This window comes from Channa argus, chromosome 6 (genome assembly GCF_033026475.1).
Source record: "Channa argus isolate prfri chromosome 6, Channa argus male v1.0, whole genome shotgun sequence".
In the NCBI taxonomy this organism is placed as follows: Eukaryota; Metazoa; Chordata; class Actinopteri; order Anabantiformes; family Channidae; genus Channa; species Channa argus.
This window is the reverse complement of record NC_090202.1, coordinates 10,867,648-10,891,901: the sequence shown is the minus strand read 5'-3', so window position 1 is coordinate 10,891,901 and position 24,254 is coordinate 10,867,648. Positions and strand designations below refer to the sequence as shown.

General features: G+C 38.1%; 1 protein-coding gene across 7 annotated transcripts; it reads left to right on the top strand.

Moving 5' to 3' along the window:
• Positions 1–4,499: 4,499 nt before the first annotated feature.
• Positions 4,500–17,054, top strand: scn3b (sodium channel, voltage-gated, type III, beta). Of its 7 annotated transcripts, XM_067508436.1 has the most exons (7): positions 4,519–4,908; positions 5,050–5,311; positions 6,760–6,926; positions 7,023–7,251; positions 11,517–11,655; positions 14,010–14,093; positions 16,062–17,054. In XM_067508436.1, the coding sequence occupies exons 2-6, from the start codon at positions 5,257–5,259 to the stop codon at positions 14,071–14,073; spliced, it is 654 nt and encodes a 217-aa protein (XP_067364537.1). In that variant the 5' UTR covers positions 4,519–4,908; positions 5,050–5,256; the 3' UTR covers positions 14,074–14,093; positions 16,062–17,054. The 7 variants fall into 7 exon arrangements, with proteins under 7 accessions (XP_067364541.1, XP_067364539.1, XP_067364538.1 ...); XM_067508438.1 differs by having other exon boundaries at positions 4,517–5,311; positions 14,010–14,075; XM_067508437.1 differs by having other exon boundaries at positions 4,517–5,311; positions 14,010–14,081.
• Positions 17,055–24,254: the final 7,200 nt, after the last annotated feature.

Here is a 24,254-nt window from a genome sequence, read left to right as displayed (position 1 = left end):
TAAAAATTAAAGCTGTCTAAGTTAACAACTAAGCGTAAATCCCATCTTCATGAAAGTCTTGTTGTAGACTAAATTTAAGAAACTCTTTTTGGCAAACGAACATGCTCAAAAATGACCAAACAACATAAGTCAAAACCATAAAAAAAAAACACATTACCCTCATAAATAACGGTTTATTGAGGACTGTAATATTAGAATGATTTGTTAATATTATTGTTTCTGACTTTTGAACAATGTTTTGCTGACTTACCTCAGAAAACTCTTTCACTATGGAGGCTAAACAGTGCAGCCATATGACATAATCTTTAGACATAAGGGTTCTACCAAAGATAAATTAAAACCTGCTTTGTCATGCACCAATAAGTATGAATAACTTACCTGGAGGTCAAATATTACAAGCAGCTGACCCAGAGGTTCAGCTACTTTCCCTGTGCCAGCTGCTTTCTTCTTGGTTTGTAGAATGGGGGGGGGGGGGGGGGGGGGGGGGGGGGATGTTGGTCCAACAAAGCATAGAAGCAGTTTATGTCAATAAATTTATGGAATTCAGCACAGATGTAGAATACCTCATAAACCTGTAGAATATGAAAATAAAAAAAATACAAAAGGTGCTACACATTTGCATATTAAAAGGAAAACCATGGATTTTGTACCACAACTGTCAGAACATGCACACATTTATCCTACCCCAACTTATTTGTCTAGGTTTAAACCTGTATGTTAAAGAATTACATAATTCAATCAAATAGGTGTACTAAGGAAAACAATTTCAGGTGGGACTCCATTTCAGGGGCAGGCCAGGCTTCAAGAATCTCACCCTCATTTATGAGATTGTGCTACAATCAGCGGGCTAACCAAGTGAAACTAAAATAAAAACCTATTGGATTGCACACTGCTGCCTTCTTCTGGTTCGATGTTTTATCTGACGTACCGGGGTCTGGCTTATAATAGAAAGTGAGTATTCCTACGGGGGGCTGTGAGTCAAATCACAAGGTCAGGTGGAACAAGTCTTCACTTACTATCAGTGTTAGCTTAGTGGTCTGTGCCAAGTCCCTTAGATTAAATCAAGTGTTGCCCCGTAGCTCCATGTTTGTGTGTATTAGGGGTGTGGTTCAGTGGCTCCCTGAGATTTTCTGCCTTATCAATTAGATTAGCTGCTATGTGCCACTGATCTGGCCTATGTGCCTGCGATGCTGTGGGACATGGCATCATATGACTTCATGCTGAGCTCTTTGAGTGGTGATATGCAGTGGAACAACATTATGTTTGCTCTAGTTGTTTAGATCAACACAAGGGTTATTTTTAGGTCTCTTTGTGAGATGATTGTGTGAGTAAATATCAGTATATACAGTACACACATATGGTTATGTGTTTTCAGGTCAGGTGTTTTTTTTTTGGCATTAGCATGCAGCTGTTTCACAATAAAATGACAATAAACTTTTTTGATCACATGTAATTTCTCAATGCATCAGACTGCTGAATGTAGAGGACAAATACTGTCAACTCACATACAGGATATGGCTTAATATGACTTAATATTGACAGATATTATGAGGGATGATAAAAGTCCTGCTAACACTGTCCAAGTTGCAATATTAAGAGGTTTAGCAAGCAGCACATGAGATTGACATCTCAATTTCCAGCATGTTTCATCCATGGCTGTCTGCTGTAATCATGTTATAATCTTGAAATCCTTCCAAATCCCTAGAAATCTGCTCTCCATGGGGCATCCTTGAGGGACCCTGCACATACACACACACACGCATAAATATATAGTACATGAACAAACACGATGAGGCTGACAGGTTAAAACTCATTAAAATTCAACTCGGCAAATTGTCCCATGGCTTCGATATTTTAGAGTTGAAACGTAGGTTGTCTCTCTAATACTAAAAATTTAATGCATTCATCACACATGAGCACCCTGTGGTGAAGCCCGTAAACCTGATCTCAGAGCAACACTCGAAGAGGGAAAACACATTATTTATTCACGTTTTTCTCTAAAAAGCTTTGCTCTTTGTAGAAAGTAAGCTAAACATACTGTCTGAGGCTACCTGTTGTCTTCCAGAGTCTGCAGGATGCTGAACAGGCCTCCTGTAGTCACCATGGCACAGCATTACGGTTGCTATGGTTTCCTTATCTGCAGGATGCGGTTCAACAAGGCCTGCCATATTTAGTAGTGCCAGCCTACTGCTGATGCTGACAGTGATGCAAGAGTACCCTGCATCTGTGCTGTTCTTTTTACATTTGAATCTGCACCAGCAACTCCAAGCATCACTGCAAAAACTGTTGAATCAATCAACAGTTTTATATACAGCTCTAACACATTGTGGCATCCAGGCATGCTCATTTTGATATCTAGAGGTAGATATAAAAAAATGCTTTTTTTTCTGTTTTCTTACCATAAAGCCCTGGATTCCTCTTCTTCTCTGGGGTAATCCTCTCATTACTTCACATACAATAGATACTAGATTAAATGCTGTGATGTCACAATGAGATAAGTGTGACTCTTTGAGCCCTGTAAGTGCCATATTCACAGATAACATTAAACATCACAATAATTATGATTTTCTGGTGAAAGAAAAAATTGAAATAAAGGAAAATAATTTTGTATGTGACATGCTGACACAACATAGAACAAGCATTTATGTTTTTTGTAAAGCTAGTTGGAAATATTGAAAGTCTTTTATTAATAACCTTTTTGCAATTCAAAAAGAATAAGATTAAATCACTGCTCTTTCAGTGACAGAAAAAAAAATATTATTCTCCAGGCACGCCATTCCTCATGGTGCAGGTTGTGTGGGTGTGATGGTTGGGGATGACGTTTCCGAATCAGTGAATCATGACCAAATAATGTTTCTTTCTTCATTTTCTTCTTTAGTCTTCTGCAACAAAAATGAAATGAGTCAGAATAAATAATAGGTAAAAACAGAAACAGGTAAAAACATTGTACTAATTAAAGCTAATAACATATAAACAATTATAATATTTCGTGTCTTTATTGAAAAGACCCATTAAAACATTCACATTGCTGTGAAAAAAAGTAAGAGAACCTTTGGATTTAATACAGTAAATGGTTGAAGCTATACTGGCACCATTACCCTCAAGCAAGCACTTCAGACAGCTTAGGATAAGACCTGCACAATGTTCAAGAGGAATTTTAAATAATTTTTCCTCACAGAACTGTTTCAGCTCAGCCATATTCTGAGGACGTCTGGTGTGAACAGCTCTGTATTCCACCACCTCTCTCCTGACTTGAGGTCTGCGCTCTGACTGGGTCACTCCAAAATCATGCCTGAAGTCAGTGTGTAATAGATTTACTTTGATGTTTTGGGTCATCATCTTGCTGCACCACCTAGGTTCTCCTGAGCTTCAGCTAGCAGACAGCCACGCTGACATTATCCTCTAAGATACTTTGCTTAACTTGGAAATTAATTTTCTCCTTCATGGTGAAGCAGTCCCTGCCTAAATGTTAGCAAAGCACACACAAATCATGTAACTCCCCCCACTGTACTTTATTACTGTGTTCATGTTTGTATGGGGCTCCCTTACACATTTTATTGCTGTTTGTTTCCCAAAAGTGTTCAACTTTGGTTTCAATAGATGTGGCGCAACAAATTACTCTTTAGCAAACAGATGTGCAATAATGTTAACCAGCTCCAGTGACTCCTTTAGTTGTCATTCTGTGTTTCTTATTTGCTTTGTTATCTCACTGAAACATTCTGCTTTGGTTCACATCAGCAGATGCATCTTTTGAAGAGCAAACAGTATTTTTGAAACTCTAACGCACACCTTCAGTCCAATCAATGAAAGAAAAAAAAAATCTTGTCTTATTGATTGGATTCAGTGTTTGATAACTCCTGACTCCAATTAGCTTTGGTTGATGTCATTAGTCCAGAGGTTCACATGGTTTGTATTCAATACATGCAAGACCTGCACCTAAAATAGATTAGTTGTACACTGACCATATTTCAAGACAACTATATACATAAATGCATTTAATACTAAAGGGGTCACATTTTCTTGCCAACACAGATCATGGAAAAAAATAAGGCTGTAACCTTTTGTAGTCCTATTTTATGTTTTTTACAACTCGGTGCAAAGCGTGTACAGTGCACTCGCTTTGTAATCCTGCCTGCCTCTTTAGTCCTGCAGCCAGTCTGTCGCATGGCTGTGATACTGTAAACCACTGACAGAATGAATGCTGGTCTTGTTGAAGTACATGTGTGTAACAAATGAAATGTCCCGAGGATAAACTTTACTGACAGCTGCTAAAACAATGTTATGAAAACACATGACTGAGACAGTTTTGTCTCATTGTCTTTCCCACGAAAGTGGGTTCCTGCAAACTGCATATACTCCACTGAGACACATTAATGTTTTTCATGGGGAGGCTTCAGCATCAGCCTGGAATCAGAAGAGAAGCCACAGCAAACATGCTTGCCTGATGAGGTGGTTAGGCCTACTCTAATGACAGTAATATGCTCATGCACATTGTAGTGTAGGAGGGAGTGATTCACGCATGCGTATCAAAGCCTCTGCCTGTGCCAGCGCTGAAAAACAAAGGCAGTGAGCCGCAGCTGGGAAATGTCATCATTCATCCTTAATGGAGGAAATAGACTTCAACAATCAATAGCGTTATTCTTTGAAGGATGAACTAGGAGAACTGTTGTCATTGTTTAAGCGTTTGTGTGTTTGAACACGACTCCAGATCCCGTATCAGTAAGTGAATAAATCGCCTTTTGTGACTCTACAGGTTTCTCATCTTCGGCTTTTTTTTTTTTAAATCCTCTTTCCTTGGGTTTCTGGATGGTTCTGGACTGGAAGCAGTTGTGGGCGTAGGAACTGTTGCATCACTCGAGTACCTTCCTCACATCAGCTACTTTGTCACCGAGAGGAGACAATGATGAAGTTAGTTCTTTCTGGATAGATTCTGGATAAACAGCGAGCAAAGAGGTTGTTGGAATAATTATTAGCTGAGATCACAGGGATTTGACATAATTTTCCCATGTCTTGCAACTGTTTTCGTCCGTCTGAAATCTTACATTTTAGCAGCCAGTTGGGTTTGAGTTTTCAGCCGTGAAGGGGGAAGTTATCTGCGCACGCATCAGCCCAGGAGAGGCGCTGTCCGTGGTCTCGAAGTCATTTCAGCAACTCCTCTTGTCTCACTCCTGGCCTCCTCGGGGTTTCTGCAAAAAAGCAACAGTTAAAGGGGACACTGTCCATGAAAAACACTGTCGGGGAAAAAAAAAGTTTAATATGCTAACTCGAACCAGAGTTCATCTGCAAGCTTTGGTACTTTTGATTTTTGTTGGTAAGTATGACAGGACACTAGATATGATTTGGCTTAGTCTCGTGCATAGATTGGCAGTCACAGGCCCTGTTCGTGTGTTGTTACATTTCCAGCTGTTTGTGATTTAAAACCCAGTTTAAAAGCAGACTTGTTGGCTGTGTTGGACACAACATGGCTGAATTGTGTCAACCTTTCAGCCAAAATCACTTTTAATTGAACAGAGGACACCACAATTATTATTAATCCGTCCTTTTCTCTGTCCAATGTTTGTGTGTTTGCATGAGAAAGGTCTAAAAGAGAGAAAAAGAGAGAGAGAGAGATGGAATCGATGTTGTCACTGTGTGCCCAGGGGGGACCTTTGGTTATATAAGAGCACTGGACCCAACACTGCAACACTGACACAAAGACATCCATGTGCTGCTCACTGAGATTACTATCCTACCTAACTTTACAGGAAAAAGGCATCTATTAGTTTACAGCCACCTCCATGTTCTCATCCACTACCCACCTTCTTCTAATTATCCTGTCTGTTGTAATGCATTTACTCCACAATCAGCCCCCCCACCACCACCTCCAACAATACTTTACTGTCCTCCTCCTACACTACCTGCACTCAACACTTCCTCTCCCAATTTATTCCTCCATCTGCCAGCCTTTACTAATGGGCAGAGGCCATCATTAGTGCTTACTGGCTTGGATGAACTTGGATTTGCTTTCAGTATTGTGACTCAAGTCTCTCCTGTGCTCACAGAGCTGTATAATTGAATGTATGTCTTTTTAACGCTTACCGAGTTTTGTGTCTGGCTCAGCATTGGATTCAATGTGCAGAGAGCAAAAGCCGATGACCTCAATAAGAAAGGCTGAGCCTTGAGTTTATTACTACAGATAAAAACCGTCTGTGCAGTATAGTGTGCATAGTTGTATTTTCACAGTCACTGAACACAAACTGAAACTGACATCATTGCCTGCTATACACACACAAAATATGTATTCCTCATGTTTGTATATGATGAATTATAACTGTATGTTATATGTTATAACATTTTACTTTCAAATGCTCCCGCATTTTGTCTTTGGTTGGATGATAAAAAGGTTTAACATCTGTATGCTGTAAAATTCATATGCTGTAAAATATTTTTCTTATAATGATTTATATAAAATTTATAAAATTTATAAAATATAAATTTATATTTATATAAAAATTCAAAGAAATTAATTATTATGCAAATAATGTTTGTATTCAAAAGCTTTTGGTTGCACCTTCTACTAAACTAAAAAGTCTGTTTGTTCATGAGTGAATTCAAGTTTTCACATAAAACCAGTGCAAAGTTCTGCTATAGTCTAGTCTATGAAGGTCAAACATCCACCTGAGGTGAAATTTTAAGTGGAGAGGAGCTTTGAACATCAACATTTTGACTCAAGCCTATCAGATTAGCTGCTGAACTAAAAGTGCAATATTCCTCCTCCAGTTCACCCGAGCCTGCCAGTATGTGTCGATGTCCCGTCAGACACGGAAGCAGTCCTGGGGAAACCAATGATGTTGACCTGCATCTCCTGTATGAGGCGGGAGGAAGTCCGAGCAAAGACACGTGTGGACTGGTACTTCCTACCAAATGAAGATACCCCACGAATTAGCGTAAGTTGCTGCTACATTATTGATTTTGTGTTTATTCATACTAGTGTAGCCTGTCCATAGATACATCAATGATATTTTGCTGTCCCTCTCTCCTAGATATACAAGTATGAAGAAGATACTCCTAAAGAATCAGAAGGACCGTTTAAGGGCCGCCTGACATGGAATGGCAGCCAGGACTTGCAAGATGTCTCCATTCAAATCACTAACGTCACCTTTAATGACAGTGGTATCTATGAGTGCCGTGTGATTCGCAAGTTTGAGTTTGATGTCTTCACTCCCTCAGTCTCCATATCCAAGAACTTCACATTGAGCGTGAAAGAGAAAGGTGTGGCTATTTTGTTTTCCAATTCCTTCTATGTTATTATGTCCTGTTCAGTGCTAATGTTTGGACAGATGCGTGGTTTCTGTGATGATATAAATCAGTTTACCAGGGCGATTTCACAGCTGTACATAAGATTTTTCAAATCTCAGACCTGTGTTTGCTGTTAAGTGCTTCTCAGGCAGTGGCATGCCTCTGTAAGGTTACCAAAAATAGACTGCAGTCCCATGAGATCAACAACTCAAATCTGCGTCAAGCTGTCTTTTAGAGGCTGTTATTGCTATTGGTATCAGATATAAATTTCATTTGACGTGTTAAAAATGAACACAACAGGAAATATGTTCAAAATCTCAAAGCAAATACATAATTCAAATTTGTCCTTAATATAAGTCAGTGCCAGCAATGGTCCAGAAGTATCATAAAAGGGTTTGGTTTACTGCCAAGAAATCTACTGAGCATTAAACTATATATGATACGCAACTTTCCTTACATGCTAGGCCATATCAGCAAACCTGATGTTAACCAAAGCTCTCAGACCTGATATACATTTATTCAAACGAAAATTTAGGGTCAGTACAACTGATCATTTCACTGCAGTATGGTACAAGCTATTGTGTTATTTTAAATATGACATTAATGATACAGCTACACACAGTATTAATTATTAATTTACAATTCCTGCTGTGTGCCGGGTTGACTTCTGTGTCCTCAGAGTGCTCTTTGTGCTGAACATTCCCCTTCTTTTAGTGTTGCATAGTGCTTTAAGTGAGTTTTGTATTTTATTGTGCTCTCACCGACCAATTTAAGAGGTACACCTCGCTAGTCATGGGTTGGAACCCATTTTGCCTTAAGAACTTCATGGCATAGATTCAATAATGTGCTAAAAAAATTCTTTAGAGATTTTAGTCTATATTTATATGATAGCATCACGTGGTTGCTGCCCATTTGTCAGCTCCACATCCATGATGTGAGTCTCCCGTTTCACCACGTTCCAGAGGTGCTCCATTGGCTAGGGATCTGGTGACCAGGAAGGTCATTAGTGTACAGTGAACTGTTATGTTCAACCACTCTAGATGATTTTAGCTTTGTCGCATGGTGTGTTATCCTCTGGTCATAAAGAGATGGACATGGTCAGTAGAAAACACTGACCATCTAGGCTGTGGCATTTCAACAATGCTCAGTTGGTTCTAAGGGCCCAAGTGTGCCAAGAGAATATCCCCCACACCGTTACACCACCAGCAGCCTAAACCATTAATACAAGGCAGGATGGATCCATGTTGTTATGTTGTTTACACAAAATTCTGACCCTGTTGTCCAAATTTTGCAGCAGAAATCGAGACTCATCAGGCAACACGTTTTTTACTCCTCAGTTCTTAAATTTGGTGACCACGGTCAAAGTCACTTAAATCACCTTTATCTTCCATTCTGATGCTCAGTTGAAGCTACAGCAGATTGGTTTTAACGTGTCTATATGCTTAAATGCACTGAGTTGCTGCCATGTAATGGGCTGGTTGTTTGTGCTAATAAGCAGTTAAACAGGTGTACCAAAGAAGGTGGCCAGTGAGGGTAGATTTTCAGTGGGTTGTTTTCACTAAGTGATGCATCACCGTGAAGGCAGCCTGTCACTAACAACGCCACTTTCCTTCTCTCCCCTTTGTTGTATCCGTATGATGAAAAATAATTTTTGTGTGTTTTGTTTTGTCTGCCATCGAAGCTTACTTCTGTTGTCAGTGAAGGGGTTAATTCAAACCAACTTCTTTGCTACTTTCTGTTATAAGGGGTAATGTATTCTGCTTCTCGAATGCTTGGCTTGCTGAATGTGTCATTTTTCACCTTGATCGAATATACAACATGTATGTTTGCCATAACTTAGTTCTCTTCATTTGTATAACTTACATTTTCTATATCTGCTTGCTCATTGTATATACGGTCACATAAAAGAGTAATGGCCCTGTTTGCAATTTTCTTGTTTTCTGCATAAATTGGTCATGAAATGTAATCTGATCTTCACCAAAGTCACTAATATCCACAAACACACCCTTAAAACATACAAAGTGAAGGTGGAAAAAGTAATGGCAACCATTCTTCTTTACAGAACGTCTTCAGATCAGCCACATTCTTAGGAGCCTCGCATGAACGGCTCTCTTGAGGTCATTGAACATCATCTTTATTGAGTTAACACCCCTTTGAAGCTACATGCAAATCAACAACTCCTAATCATAGGTCTTCTGAGATCTCTTTTTTTGCGATGCATGGCTCACATCAGCTAATGTTGCTTGTCAATAGCCCACTAAGAGTATTTGAATGTTTTTCAGTCAGTCCTAAACCTAACCTCCATTCTCTTTTCATTGAGCTTTGCTAACACCTGAGTTCAGTTGACGTTTAGTGACATCATAAGCCTAGTGTTGCCATTACTTTTTTCACTATCATTTTGTACATTTTAATGGGTGTGTTCATGGAAGACATGACGTTTTGTCCTTTATCACCTAAGAAATCTTGTCTTTGTTGATGTTTGTGGCTTTGGTGAAGATCACATCACATTTCTTAATCAATTTATGCAAAAAACCAGTGCCATTACTTTTTCTTGCAATTATAGTTCACAATCAGCAGCAAATAAAGAGGTTACTTCAGTGTTTGGTTTATACCTAGAAAAAGAGAAGTGCCAATCAGATGAGCTTGTTTTTTGAAGTACAACTTTCTACAATATAGACAGTATTCTACAATATATCATTTTACACATACTTAAAAGACTCTTATTCGTGTTTCATACAGCAGTGGTATCAAATTTCACAAAGCCTTCCGCCAGTGTACTGCACATTATAGTATTGGCATCATGTTACAGTAATAATGTCCAGAGTAGTAGAATGGATTTGCTCGCGGCAAATGTCTCTATGCTTTACCATGTAGGAGATTATATTACACTAATAGCCTCTATTTGCAGGGATTGCAGAATCCTGTCAGTAAAAGCTGTCAACACTCTGGTCAACGGGCTTTCTGGGATTGGGTACACATTCAAAAGCACAGTGGTTCCCAGTTGCTCACAACAATATTGATTGATTGAACAATAGGGTCACATTTTTTCAAATCGTCTTTAAACAATTGTTGTGTGCTGGTTTGTACAAACAGTTCTTTCAAGCCAAAGTAATTTCACTTTGTCATGCTGGCCATTAAAAGATCACCTCCTAATGCATTTCCAGTGTAACGTATGGTGTCCATGGAAACACAAAGAAGGTATTCTCTACTAAAAATGCTGTAATAGGTACCAATTATATCTAATAAGCTCAGGCTGCTGAAGCCTAAAATGAAGCCAAATCTTTGCTGGATTTTTGTCCACCACTGTAAACACGGGAGGATCTTTAATGATCAGTATGAACAAGAAGAATAGTTACAGATAAAGCTGTCTTATTGTTTATACGGGCATATGAATATTGATTTAATAAATACTTGAGAGAAACATGCAATGATTTACAGTAACGCAGTGACTCATCTAACATGACTTAAAATATCCAGAAGATATATTGGTGTCATTCCCTGAGAAACACTGTGACTTTCCATATCCATTTTATTTCATATTTAAAGGTGCACTGTGGAGTTTTTCATCACTAGCTGTGCAGAGGAGCAATATTTTTATGAGTGGGACCCAGTGTTCTTTGTTCACAACCACAAGGCTATCCATGCACTTAAATACCCACAGTTCTACTGATTTACTGTATGGATGGGGGAACACCAGCAAATAGATCCATCAAGAAAACAGCTTATATGCAAGTAAGCATGTCCAACATAACAACTCAAAACAATAAATGTTTTATGAGCAACTGTATTCACCAAACAATGGTGCAATGTATTCTGGAGAGAACAACTGAATGTTAACAAAACCTTTTTTTAAGCAAGAAAACTCCACAGGTTACTTTTAACTCCCCAGGCTTTATTGATCCCCAGGTATGGCCATAAAACTTTGTATGCAACATAGTTTCTGCGCCATTTTTAAAATGCATCAACACTTTTTCTTTATGCACATCAGAATTGTATATACTGAGTTGGAAGTGCAGGGAGATAAAAGTGAACTGCTACAGTATGCGGTAGAATATGACCCTTCCTTTTGTCTCACTGTTGATTATGTTCTAAAATGGTTGTAGATACACGAACAACTTAGTATACTTTTTTAAACCCATCATAAATAAGCCTCCCATGCTCTGTTAACCACAAAAGCATTCAGAGAAAAGCTGCATACTGAATAATACATGTCCTGTGCGGTTGTTTTTGCTCCACAGCCAGTGAAGACACCACAGCGGTCTACTCTGAGATCACGATGTATATGCTGCTGGTGTTCTTGACCCTCTGGCTTCTGGTAGAAATGGTCTACTGCTACAGGAAGATCTCCAAATCTGAGGAACAGGCTCAGGATACAGCGTGAGTCTCACACAGAGATATATGTACAGATGCACACACAGACACCATCGCAGACACGTGTGAGTCGAGGTACAGCTGAATATTGCTTTTTGAAAAACTGTGAAAACTAACATGCTACAGTTGTATGCAAAAGTTTAGGTGTTTGGATCAGCAATTTCCTTTTGATCTATCAAATAACTGAATGACACAGTAATATTTCAGTCGTGAAATGAGGGTTATTGGATTAACAGAAAATGCGCTATATGTGCAAAGTGAAATTGCTGATCCAAACACCCAAATATTTATAAATGAAAATCGTGTACATTGTCGGGGGTTCCTAAAGTTTTGCATACAACTGTATATGCAGGTACAAATCTCTAATGACTTCGACATTTTAATGATTCAACACAGCAAGCCATTAAACACAATAAATTAAAATATGGAGAGGCAAGAAGAAGAAGGCGGGATAGAGAGAAAGTTAGAGAATCAGGAAGGCAAACAGACAAACTGACAGAGAGGTAATTGAGTCTACACTGCATTAGTTTTGGAACCCTCCTGCAACACTAATCTGTCTTTTCACTTAGGCTGCCTGACAGGACTGAATGATTCTAAGCACTGCTGACTGCTCCTTTTTTTAAACAACCTTTTCATGTCTATGGTGGATTTGCAACTTCATCAGAAACTAGCTTTTTGCGTCACTTTGTCAGCACTGACAAAAAGCCAAATGCACTTATATAGTCAGCTCTCACTGGATTGTCATGTTGTTGACTGGGCCTGTCCGTCCAGGTTGACAAATTTTGAATAGGCAATTTATGTCAAGTACAGAACGATCACAGATAACACACAGCACATGTGCTGATCCAGTTAGTTTGGCTTTGCAGACATTTATTCCTTATTCCAAATCTGAATTAAACAGAAACACACAACGTAGTGCATAAAGCTAATGCAAGTTATGTGTTCAAAAGAGGGAGTGGATACAATACAACATATTCAGATACCTTTTACATATATTGCAGTGCAATAGTAGTTTCTACTGTATTTGCTGCAGTAAGTTATTTACCAGGGAGTCTTGATTACTTTAAACTTTTTTGTCACTATGCACACACTATGCTTGATTGTACTCTTGACTAAGAACTATTTTGTTTTAATAATTTGAATTAGCACCAAATAAACCTCTATTTTTTAAGTTTGTTTCAGCAAACTCCTTGGAAAAGATATGGAATTATTTGAATGTTGCAAATAAAAGCTAACTGAACAAAATATTAAAATAAATAAATTGTACAGTATATATATAAAACAGTTCTATAACCAAAGCACAACCTATGACTTCCCATTTAGTTAGTGCTAGAGCTGAAATGAATAATTAAAGTAAAATTATTCTACCAGTGTTTTGAATAATCGTTTATTATACTCAGTAACAGAAAATTCTAAATATTTGCTGGTGGGAGCTGATGCAAATGTCAATTTGAAGATGCGACCGTCAGCTCTGCAAAGTTGTGATCAGCATTTCTTTTTTGTAATTAACATTGAATCTATTAAAACAAAACAACTTAAAATTCAAAGTAGAGATATTCGTGTAGATGGCATTTTAACAAATGTTTTGCAGTACATACATTCCTGATAATATGTTAAATAACTGCAGTTTTAGAACTCAGCAGGGAACACATTATATAAACAGGTTTGGTTTCTGCTCATATAATCAAAGTAGTAACTTTTGATGCACCAAAACATTTGAGACAGCAGTGGACTGTTAATTAATTAGTTTTTCAAGCAGGAATTAAACCCCACTTTGCTTTCAGCATTCAGGTAAAATGTATCGATCCACACAAAGATCAGGAGGACACATTAAGTTAAGCATCAAGTGATTGAATGTGCATAATTCTGTAAACTTCCGAATCAGCTCCCGCACCTGAAAGAGTTAATGGGTTGTGGCCACCTCACAGCCATTATTGACCTGTGTGACAACACATCAGTGAAGAGCTACACCCACTCAAAGAGGCTGTTTCGTGGTTGGTCTCTTAGCTACTCAGGCTTAATGGATATGTACCAGAGCTTCAACAATTTGAGGTTAGATATTGTGATGCATTAGTGCCTCCAATCATGTTAGTCATTTTACTGAGGGGATAGATGAATGCAGCAGCAAATATCATAATGTGATAAAGTAATATGAACCGAGATTATGTTTTCAATCAAAAGTTATAAATCTTTCTCTGCTAGTATCTGTGCAGATCTACTGGACTTTGTGCATATAGAAGGCATTGTGGTCTGAGGTTTTATATTTTAAAACGTGTTCCCTCTGAGGTGTCAATTCATTAATCAGGGGGAAATAGACATTCAGGGTCTTAGACATTCCTCTGTTTTTCTACTGCCTGCAGGACAAACTACTTAGCCATTCCTTCTGAGCAGAAAGACAGTCCAGCCGCTCCTGTTCCCGAATAAAAGTGATTGTCAGTGAAACGGTATTTTACATGTGACTCTCGATTGAAATCATCTCCACTCTGTCTAATCATTGTTTGTTTCTTTATTAGTCATTACTGTGCTTCTCTGTAGTGAAGTCCTGTTCCATCAGCCCCCTCTGTGTCTCCTCTTTCTAGTTCCCTTAACAAGGGTGTTCATGCCTGCCATTTTTGAAATTGTTGTCAAATCACAAGTCCTCCGTTCGCACTCGCTTTCCATTCAGCGTTATTATCCTTCTATCAAGAAATGTTAGAAGGTATTGCATCCAGGTTTGTTAAACATGTGTGTAAAAAAAGTTTAGATTTTACAGTACCTGTAGAAGTTTTCACTAAAAAAAAAAAAATTGTGGTTGATTTATTATGGCTTCATTAACAAAAACAAAAAGACGCGTTCAAGTCAAAATATCAGTACAAAGTGATTGAAATTAATTTAAAATATATAAAACCGAAAATGATTTGATTTTAGAACAACTAAATTATCACTGTTGCAGCAATTTGGTTTTTGTAGACCACCTGTATGCAGAGAGAGTGTTTTCAGGGGTACTAGCATAAATACACCTCTATCTCGAAGGTCCAGTTACTGGTTATTTACTATACTTGCCAAAAGTTACACAATCAAGCAAAACAGAAGTCAGGGGATTAATACAAGAAAATATCCAAGTCACCGGAGTACAGTTAAATTCATCATTATCAAATGGAGGAAATGTGGCACATGTTAAATCTAAAGTGTCTTCAGAAACAAAGTGTGTAAGAAGCAGAGTAGTGAAGGAAGCCAGTGAGCTACTTTCACACATAAACTTCTTTAGACATAAGCCAGGGGTGCATGTGACTATGCGAATGTCCGAGTCAGGTGGCCTGGTCATTACCTAGACTTATCCTACCCCCTAGATACAAAATCTTTGTTTTTTGACTGACAAAGCTTTGTTGCACTGTAAAGAAAACACTGTGTGTGTCCTACAGTACACTGCTTGTTTTGCCTACTGCATGTTCTCACCAGGTACCAACCCTCAGTAAAATTAAAAGAGTTTCCTCCCACGTGAGAACACTTTTGACTTAGAAAATCTCCCACTGTGTCCAACTCTGGGCCATGTCCAAAACCCGATTCTCCAGACATTGGAAGACAGAGCCTTCTACATACCTTCTGACAAACTCCATGAGCTTTTTTTTTCCAACTTCCACAAGTCAAAACTCCCATCTCAGCTGCTGAGGCTGTAACTATGATAGAGGAATCTTGCCTTGGTGGCCTCTCTCACTAATCCCCTTTTGCAGTCACTCAGTATTTGAGGACATTTTGCTGTAGATTAAAGAAACATGGCATATTCTTTCTATTTCTTAATGATGAATTTATATGTAACATGTACTCTAAGGGATGTTCAGGAAATTCTTTTGTACCCATCCACTGAGACCTGCTTTCTTTAACAGTGATGATTTATTTGCTTTAAAGTGGGGAAATACTTTACTATTACTTTACTTTTTTTTTTACTTTTTTTACTTTATTATTACTTTTTTTAATTTTACATTTATAATTATATGCAATAAACTGATTTATAGAGATTTGTTTTCACTTAGTTTCAATGTGGAAAAGGCCAAATGAAATCAACCATGATTCAATGATGTAAAAAAAGAAAAAGGTAAAATCCTCTAAGGGGCCGAATACTCTATAGGCACAAAAATCGTGGAAACTGAAATAATGAATGAATAATTAATTCTGCATATTAGCATTAGCATGAAGTTCAGATACATATATGCCCCTCAAACTCTCTTCCAATAGTCAGTTATCACAGTGCATGGTATTTGCATGTATATGAAATAAGGATAATAATTTTCAATAATGATAAGGACAGTTTGGTTAAACGAATCAGATGATGTGGAATCTAGTTATTGTTTAATACTGCAGATAAAACACAGGTGGTTAAACATATAAACCATTCCATGATAAACAAGTGCCAATGTGTTTCCTGCTCTTTTTAGGTATTGACCAATCAGGATGAGACTTTCAGTGTCATGTGACTGAAACTGGCAAAGATCTCACAATCCCATCTATGTCACTATGAAGGTATCATTACTCCCAGAAAAGCCATGATAATCCTGCCAACTGACCTGCTCCCCCATGTACCGACTGCATCTTGTGAAGAACCAGTCAAAAATGTCCAACTTCTCAACTTTACTGCTCCTGTTCCTCTCGTTTTTATTTTTTTTCCTTCGTGCCAGGCATCAGAAATCAAGTGCTTTGACAAATACAGCAGGTTAGAGAACAAAAATGTCAGTGTGCTGCACTTCTTATCATATAAGTACAAGCCATGCTTCACTTGGACCTGTCAGTGTGTCTACTTACTTTTCCTAGTAGTTAGTGATGCCTCTGTGATTTTTTAGCAAATATAAACAGTATATGATTTCAGATAAGAGAAACTGACCTACTGCTGTCAAGGTTGGTATACTGACTACATAGTACTTGTATAGTTCTTTTTGTTGAATTACAATTTTATAGACCACTTTGAACTTTTCAGTCACATTTTTATTTCTATGGGCCAGTATCTTTTTTTCAGGAGATGGATTGCAAAGCTTTTATACTGTATGGATGTGCATTTATCCCTGTTTTGCTCATAGTATCAGTGTCATTTAAACGTATAAAACGGACAGATTCCACTCAAGTGACACTATTTCAGTTGCTCAAAATTAATCTAGAGGTTTTTCTGTACTCTTCTCTGTGTAAATCTTGAAGCCATTTTCAACACTGACATCAAAATAAAATTACTAGTCTTACTTTAAAATGTATTAAGCGTTGACTGTCGCTGATGTTCTACAGTAGCGTTGCTATTGAGACTAAATGTGTGCCTACTTCTACAACACTGTAGACATGTATATATTTTGTGATCCAACCATAACACGCCATTCTTTGTCCACTACACATATATCTCCTGTGTGAGTGAACTGCTTCTGAACTATTAAATACAATACATTCTGCTGCTTGTGTTATTGTTATTTGTTTCAGTAAAAAACATCTTAGCCTCAGTGTTAAATGCTAATGCTAACTAAAATTGCAAAATGAAATTTGTCAACTTTTTAGAAGGCCTTGAGAGGTAAATGTAGTATTGACTCTCAGCAGCCTCTGTCTTTTGTTCTCCTTATTATCTTTTACTGTGGTGGTGATGAAAGAAAATAAGTAGGCTCTAAATCAATCACAGTAAACACCTCTGGTTTGTCCCGCTCTCATTTGCACTGCAGAGTAGCAGCTATCAAAAGGGCTTTCAATTTGTTTCTATTTGAAGTAATCATATGAGTATTTTAATTTTCAGTCTTCACAGGGCTGAGACACAGTGCTGTATAGCAGAGAATTTCATTGTGTGGGAGCAGAGCTGGGCCAGATGAGTGAGACCAGTAAGGTTGTGGAAGACAAAGAAAGACAGCAAAAGGTGAAGGTACTGCAAGAGAGGATGTGAAAAAGACTGGCAGTTGGAGAGAGATGTGATGTGCATTGCTCTTTTAGCTAGCCGTGACCCACAGCAGTGACAGATATAGCAGCAGCTGTTGTTATAGCAACCCAGGCATGCCTGTAGCGAGGCAGACCGCCTTGCAAAGACATTACTGTGCAATAGATGAGGCACACTTATTTATGCGTAGTAACGTAAGTTATTACTTACTATGCACATAATGTGAAGAAGTTAGCAGCCATGACGCCTGCTTTACTTTAAGAGAAATAGATCGGGCTTGATAGACCATTATGGAGCAGAAGAAATGCCTCCACAAACCTTCCAAGGTCAGGTATACTGTCTGAATGCCAAGGTAATGTACAGTAACAAGTGTACCCTTTATCCATCCATCAAGTTCACATAAATTAGTTATTGATTCTGCAACATATCCCATAAACTCTTCAACGGTGTGGCATTATGGCTTTGGATGTATTGTGAAAGTGCAATTGTGTAACCCCGTCTCATCGCTCTTTCTCCCTGTCTGCATCTCTCCCTCATCACTTTCTATTGTTACAATGTGCCTCCCTGAGGATACAACCCAGTAATATGGCCCACATTGTACTGAAATAAATTTCAATTAAACAAACCGGGCCTCAACTTCCTCTGTACTCTGGTAAGCATTTAAGTCACATCATCAAGGCAAACTAGCTGTGACTATAAACACTCTTAATTTGGAGTTCATGTTCTGTGCTCGTAAATGGGAATAGCTAATCACACAAAGTGCCACTATTGACACAAAGAGATTTAGTAGCTCTATTTCCCACTGGCAAGGAGTCTGCACATACAATATTGCTTTTTGTTCTTTCTGTAATGAGTTGTTCGCTTTGAAGGTGCCTCAAGTCACTGCCTGAAGACGACCAAAAGAGTTGTAGCAATTTTTCATAGAAGGACATTAAATCGTTAATTATGTAAAATGCAGAAAACAAAGCTTGTCCATCTATAAAGGGTCTCTGTCTCCCCCTAGTGTAAAGCACATCATGTCATCAAGGTTGACATGTAATCAATTGTCAAGGTTTCTTCTCTATCAAACAAGGCTCTTACTATGATATGTTGTTCAATTTATTGACTTCTGGTTGGAAATTTGGTGCTGATTACAATTGTTTATTTTTTTAAATAAACAATTAATATTTTATATTGGCAGGAAACTCCCAGCTGTGACCTGAGCATTAGAGCAGCTTGCTGTGTGCTGCCAGAAATTGCAGCAACCAAGAAACACTTTATTGATTGTTGATCAATATTCACTTTCCCGCATCTGTTTTGTTCCCATTTGGTTATGATAAATGAGCACATGGTGATAGCATACACAATCAGTAATTATTGTTTTGCTTTTCTGCTTATAAATTAGGATACCATGGCCTGTTTCCTCTCCTCTCTTCTCCTCCTGGGGGGTCCACACTGTGTGTGGTGCAGTCTCTAAAGGGGTTTTTCATAGCATTGTACCAGACCAAGCTGGGACCAAGAAGGTGTTTCCAGAGTAATTCTCCTGCCTGCTGATTTCCAGTTCTTTTAGTAGCTGAGGACGAATGCACACATTTCAAATTGAGGCACAGAAATTGAATCATTTCAAGGAGGCTCTTCAGAGATAACCATGGGCAGCCCACTTATAATTATACTGTAAATCTTCACAAATTTCCTGCCATATACTAAGGGACAGGGAAGGGCTGTTGACTTTGCCATGCAAAGAAGCCCACACCTTATTAATTCATTTCTAAAATGTTTCAGCTTGATTATGGATATTTTTGGTTTGCAAACTATATGTCTTTTAGTAAACAGACAATCACAGACCAAAGATAGACTTAAAGTCAGGTTGTTTTGTTCTGATCAGGCTCTGTGGATAATAAATCAGAAATAATTAGACTCACCCTCTGAAAACAAATGATGTTATAGAAAAACACCTCTGTGCCTTATTTAAAAAAGGCAAACCAATTTAGAAATGTAATAGCAGCCAGTTATCTTTATTTAAAGCTTTAAGGGGCAAAGTACACCCCATGAGAGAGCATCTTAATGTTTTGTTTTAGTAGTTAAGTGTTGGGAGACAGACTTTGTCATACACTGTATGGACAGAGCCAGTCTATCTGTTGTCCCCGATTCCCATCTTTATTTTAGGTAAAACTGTCTACAAATTTTAGCATTACATTCACTAAACACGCACACATGGAAACATGTCCTTAAATTAAGATGCATTTTCCTATTAACGTAAACGTGTAGCTTAAATCACTCCAAATGCATCTTAAATGTACGTTTTATTAAAAAAAAAACTAGGTCACAAAGCTTTTGAAAGACACACTCTGTCAGTACAGTAATACTTATGTCTGGATGTGATTCTAATTGGCCACATTAGCAGCCTATGATTTGGTCAATATTAGATTTGAGATTTAACCTGCTCCTCTGATTCATTGAATGTTCAAAGTCAATGCTTATTATGAAAGCAGAAATCGGTAAAGTGTTTATAGCGTCTTTGTCTGCTATTAAATTGAACCTGCACAACTTTGAAGCACCTCTGGTGAACCTTCCTACTTAAGTTTAGCATAATGTGATATTGGACAATGTACGCAGTCCCCGTGGATTATTCCTGAGTGTATGCATAATGATATCAACCTTGTGTTACTGAGTTGTTATCATCCCCCTGCTGTGTTGTTGGCATAAAGATGAGCAAAGAGGTAGATGTGTATGCCTAATAGAAAGCTGCTCCTGATTACCGAATGAGACGCATATCCTTTCAGGAAGATTCATTTGCTGTCTTGTAATCCATCATAGCTCCTTTTTTAAACAAGTGGTCTGTCGGGTATTTCACTTTTCTCACCTTTTGTGAGCAGCAGTAGATTTTAATTGCAAATATTGTATCTCACCATGGTGTTATGTGTGTATGTGTGAAGAAATATTCCTCTAACCGGTTGTGGCTTCTCTGATTTGACAGTTTTTGTTGTTATCACAGCAAGAACTATTTTGGGTGATTTGAGTTTTCTTTAAGAGTTTTCCAGTGCAAAATCAGATGCAGCGACAGGTGCAGTAAATCTACATGTATCCATAGGGCAGACTGCCAGTACCTCTCCTTGCCTACTTTGGAGAAGAGAGGTATTGTTTTTTTGTTTTTTTATTGTTATGCTATAACAATTTCCTTTATAGTGTGTTTTTGCAAACAAATCACTGAATTCAAACCTTTGCTTGGTCTTTGTTCATTTTCATGAGGTAACAAGTGAAACTGAGAGTCGATATTAGGAAGATACCCAAACCCCAGCTATTTAAAACTCCTAATCAAAACTGAATCCATGAATTAATCAGAAAGCCTTTCACCGTATACCTTAACCTTTCCTCTCTCCCATCCATTTCTCCTATCCACCATCCCAGCCTCCGTTTCATTCACTCGTATTTCAAACAAGAGGCATCTTTGATTAGCGAGACAAAGAGGATGCCTTAAATAAAAAGACCATTTACAAGTCAGACTCGGCAGCGAGGCTGTGACTGGGCCCTGCTTTCTAATTTGCGATGAGAGGATCGAGCTGGCCCATTGCACAATGACGTCGCAGCTCTATTGTTAGTGAAATGAACACCTGGCTGCCAGAGAAGTGCTAAATCACTGCTGTGTGTTTCGCCACACCTGAGGCCCTCCACACAAAGTGACACAAAGCAGAACATTACATTGCAGGCTGGCTGAATTCAAAGGTACTGTGCCTGAGATGCAGCTTTTTTATTTAATCAATCAATTGTTTGGTTCAGTTTAGATTCCAATTTATTGTGTGGAGCTACATGACCTCCAACACCGAGAAGACGCACCGACAATGAAATATTGCCAAACTTGATTACAATGGTGGTGAAAAGGTAAATTAGCCGTGCACATTTTAGAGCATTTCTAATTATGCTGTGTAGTCAAAAGTTGATAAGGAAGGTTTGAAAACTTTAACAGACCTCTGACAACCCTGTGGCTTTATTACATTTGTGCTGCAGCCAAGACAGCAGTTGGCTGCTATCTTTCTTGACGCTGGTAGTTAGATGGAGCTCCACTATGACTGATGAATGTTATTTTACCCCATCATTAAAAATGCAGTCTTCACCAAAGTATGCTCCCAAGCATGTCTTAATCAAGGGCAATCATTAGAAATGATAACTTGTGTCTCACAACCAGAGACTTATATGCCTGTTGTTGTGGATCAAGACCCAATTAATTGAACTCTTCAGTTCTCTCTTATACCAGCAGGCTCAATCTGTGCAGGATAATAGATGAGCAGTAAGAAATAACAGCTGTTCTTTTCCTACTGCTCTCTCATGCAAGGTGGGAGACCCTTATTTCAACAATAAATCCCAAGTCTGTGAAGGCACTTAAGTCAAAACTCCTTTCCACAAATCCTCTGGGATCAATTAACACAGGGGGCACAAAGAAATGGGAAATTTTATCTGCAACTTTAATCTTTTTAGAATCCCAGAACATTTTATTTGCGAGGAAGTTTTATTTTCAATTTTTGCAGCATGGCCTCTGTTGTTTGATAGAGACATCAAGCATATCTGGCAGAGATGAATGTGACTATCCTTAACTAACAAGTTGGGGCAGCAACTAATGAACACAGTGGATCAATGGTAAAACCACATATCAAATCTAGTTACTGGAGTATTCTTTTCACATCGCTGCACCAGTTGACTACCAGTGGGAACAGCTGACCCTATGTGGCTCAAGTCAGGTCAAAAGGCTTGGAAAAAACAGGAAGTGTTAGTGAGATGCAGGACGTTACATTAGTGGAAAGGAGGTATTATTGAAAGGTCCATTGCCATCTAGCTGTTTTCCTTGGGCAAAATTTAAAACCGACCAAATCAATAACAATCAAATGGAGGTTCATGGTACAGCATAGAATATTTTGTTGTTATATAACTGGGGAATTAAGTTGTTTACAAAAACTCATTTTAAATGTTCAAATTCAAAAGGGAAGCTCATTGTTTATTACAGAGAGTTGTAGTTTAGAAAGATTATCACTGTGCTTAGTGAGTGCATTGTACCTTTGTGGTCAGTCACATCCTGTAGCTTATTTTCTAAATCGCAATCTTAATGTACATTCACCTGTTAACAGTTAGCTGGTTAATGTGTATTTACCATCCTAATGGGTCATCGGAGATGTTAGGGACAAATTACCTCTGTGGGTGGTAATGATCAAGCAGAAATAATTATCTTCCTCTGATTGGTTAGAATGGTGAGTCTCACTGAAAAGCTGTATAATTAAAAATCTCTGCACTGTTGTCAGGCTGTTCAGAAATGGCTGGTCAAAGATGCCTTTGACCGTACTTCTCCCACTGAACATTTTGGAGAATGTTTCTACTGCAAAATTGTACATATCTTAGCATGAACTTGTTAGCGCTAAACACAAACACCCTTGCAGATATGTGGTCATAATCCACACATCATGGTCATAAAAAAGTACAAAATAAAATGTTGATCTAACAATGCTGCTACAAAATTTATGAGCAAAGTTTTTACAATTCAACCTGTGGGGAGCATGAATATGTGTACAGAATTTTATGTGTGCCTAAAATCATAACTAAACTGAACCAAAGCAAAAGTAACAAAAGTGAGTTTCTACATCTGGATAAAAAAAAGGAATTTGTTAGCTTCTCATGCTATATTTACAATTTGCACCAATGCCTTGTGTGATGTCTACCTCTGTTTGGTACATCTCTACTAATTTGTTTCAGTATGAAACAGAGATAAGACAAAAACAGACCACACCATTGCCACAGTTACCACACAACATTACATTTTCCCTAACAGTGTGCTTCTGTTGTATCTGTCAGCATTGTATCAAATTTGCCTCCCGTAGTAAATTTGACCTACACGACACCATGAAAATCACTTAACCCAATGAATATGATCTAGCTGGAGTTAGATTGGGTTATGTCTTGTGCGTCTGTTGAAACCAGCAAAGGGATGGTGTGATGGGATATTAGAACAGACCTTGACTGTGGTAAGCCTTGTCTGATAAAAGCAGATAAGTTGCTTCTCAGCAGCTGTCCTGAAACAATTATCCTGTGAACTTACAAATATGAGTAGTACACTTTGAGTGGAAACTGAGAATGGCATGATAACAATGTCTGCATGTATGACTACATACATATAAGGAATAAAAAGAAAAAAATGATGACAGATTTACATTTTTTTAGAAATGTGAATTTTAAGCATATCTTGTTAAAGAGCCAACTTTGGGATTCTGAGCTCTGGGTCTATAATCTAGGACTAATGGGACACATGGCAGCTGCAGTTCTGGATCTCCTTTGCTTCTCTTCACTTTGAGGTTTCCTTTAACCAACACAAGATTAAAAAATACATTTTATATTCATTATTACCACACGCAGCTAGGTACAGAATATAGAAGTAATTGAGCTGATTATCCAGTCAACCAGGAATCTGCAAGTGTCTCTGGTTTTCCTTTTAATCTAAAAGATCAATTTATTTCCCAAAGTTCTCCTAATGGTGCAGATAAGTCTTTCTGTGACTGTGAGTGGTCTGTACAGGGTGAGAGAACAGGAGCATAACGTATAAACAAGATAATGATATTTTAGGTATTGCAGTTTTTTTTCTGGGGTATTGGTCATTTTATCGGTCACTAAGAGGCTGCCTTAATTGAGAGTGGTGGAAACACACATCCATCCATATACAAATGCATGTATGCAGACACATACACATACACACACTACATGATATAAACTGTGCAGT